Source organism: Echinococcus granulosus (assembly GCF_000524195.1).
Source record: "Echinococcus granulosus chromosome Unknown EG_S00154, whole genome shotgun sequence".
NCBI lineage: Eukaryota > Metazoa > Platyhelminthes > Cestoda > Cyclophyllidea > Taeniidae > Echinococcus > Echinococcus granulosus.
In genome coordinates, this window is record NW_020170534.1 from 40,662 (window position 1) to 41,726 (window position 1,065).

At 41.5% G+C, this 1,065-nt stretch overlaps 1 protein-coding gene across 1 annotated transcript in view; it reads right to left on the reverse strand. All coding sequences in view use genetic code 11, as the record gives it.

Annotated features, from left to right (window-relative positions):
• EGR_09572 (hypothetical protein) overlaps window positions 1-1,065 on the reverse strand; it is a gene marked incomplete at both ends in the record, with an annotated part of 3,890 nt that continues 2,825 nt past the window's right edge. Inside the window, one exon of the mRNA XM_024498821.1 lies at window positions 1-218. Coding sequence (XP_024346761.1) covers window positions 1-218 — 218 coding nt within the window. The remainder of the gene's footprint in view (window positions 219-1,065) is intronic.

The window sequence follows — 1,065 nt, forward strand, 5'->3', positions numbered from 1 at the left end:
TTAACTAGGGAGAGTTCCACATATCTGGAGTTTAATGTTTCTTGACTTCAACATTCCACCATTCGACACTCCATGACAAGCATCAGGTGAGGTGACAGCTGTGGAAAGTGACGTCAAATCACGATAACCCAGGCGGTTGTTTTTTTCTTTTATCCTCTTAATTGTACAACTTGAGGCAATCAGCAATCCACCGAAAAAGACAAGAGGTATGATGTCTTCTAAAATGAACAAAGTGATGCGGAAGGAGGAGGCGATGAGGAAAGAAGAGCAAAAACGCATTCCTGCGCCTCGCATTCATAAAAGCATGGTGCATCCCTCGAGGTCAAGTAGGATCAAGCTTGAACGTGCTTCAATTGCAAATTAGCTGGTGTCTGGGTTATCAGACGAGAAAATGAAAAAAAGCCAAGCGAATGGTACATCTCAAATGCGGCATGAGCTGAATGATTCCCGTGATCAGGTAATGACCGGCTCATATTGACACAAAGTAAAAAAGGCCCAAGAAACGAATAATTCTCCCAAATTGGGCGATTTCTGACGGTACTAATTGATTGAATGCCACTTTCAACGACAGGAGAGGGAGAGGCTATCTGTGATCCACGATCTAAGCAGTGAAGTAGATCCCCTACCGGCCACAAGACTTCCTTGGTACCCTAATGTGGATTTAATTCCAGGGATAAACGGCAGATGCAAACAAGTAACAAAAGCCACTTTAGTCGAGTTTTTTTGCAGAACGTCGAAGCATGAAAAACCTATTATTATACCTTCCACACAAAAAAAGGAAGAGATCAGAATCAGTTTATTTGCAAATGTAAATTTTTAAGGAAAAAACTAAGAACTACTTGGCTTTTGTGTATTTACTTTGATATGCCTTAAACAGATGACGAGTGACAGCGCCAATGCAATCTAAGCTGATTGAACAACGATGTCCTAGTCTGCCGAACACAAGTGTGGGGACTTGGTTTAGTACATGTTCAACCCACTGAGAGGTGGTAGGTAATATGAAAAGTTATGAAGAAAGGCCAAATTTTAAGGACGAAACATAAAGCAGATAAGCCGACACAGTTG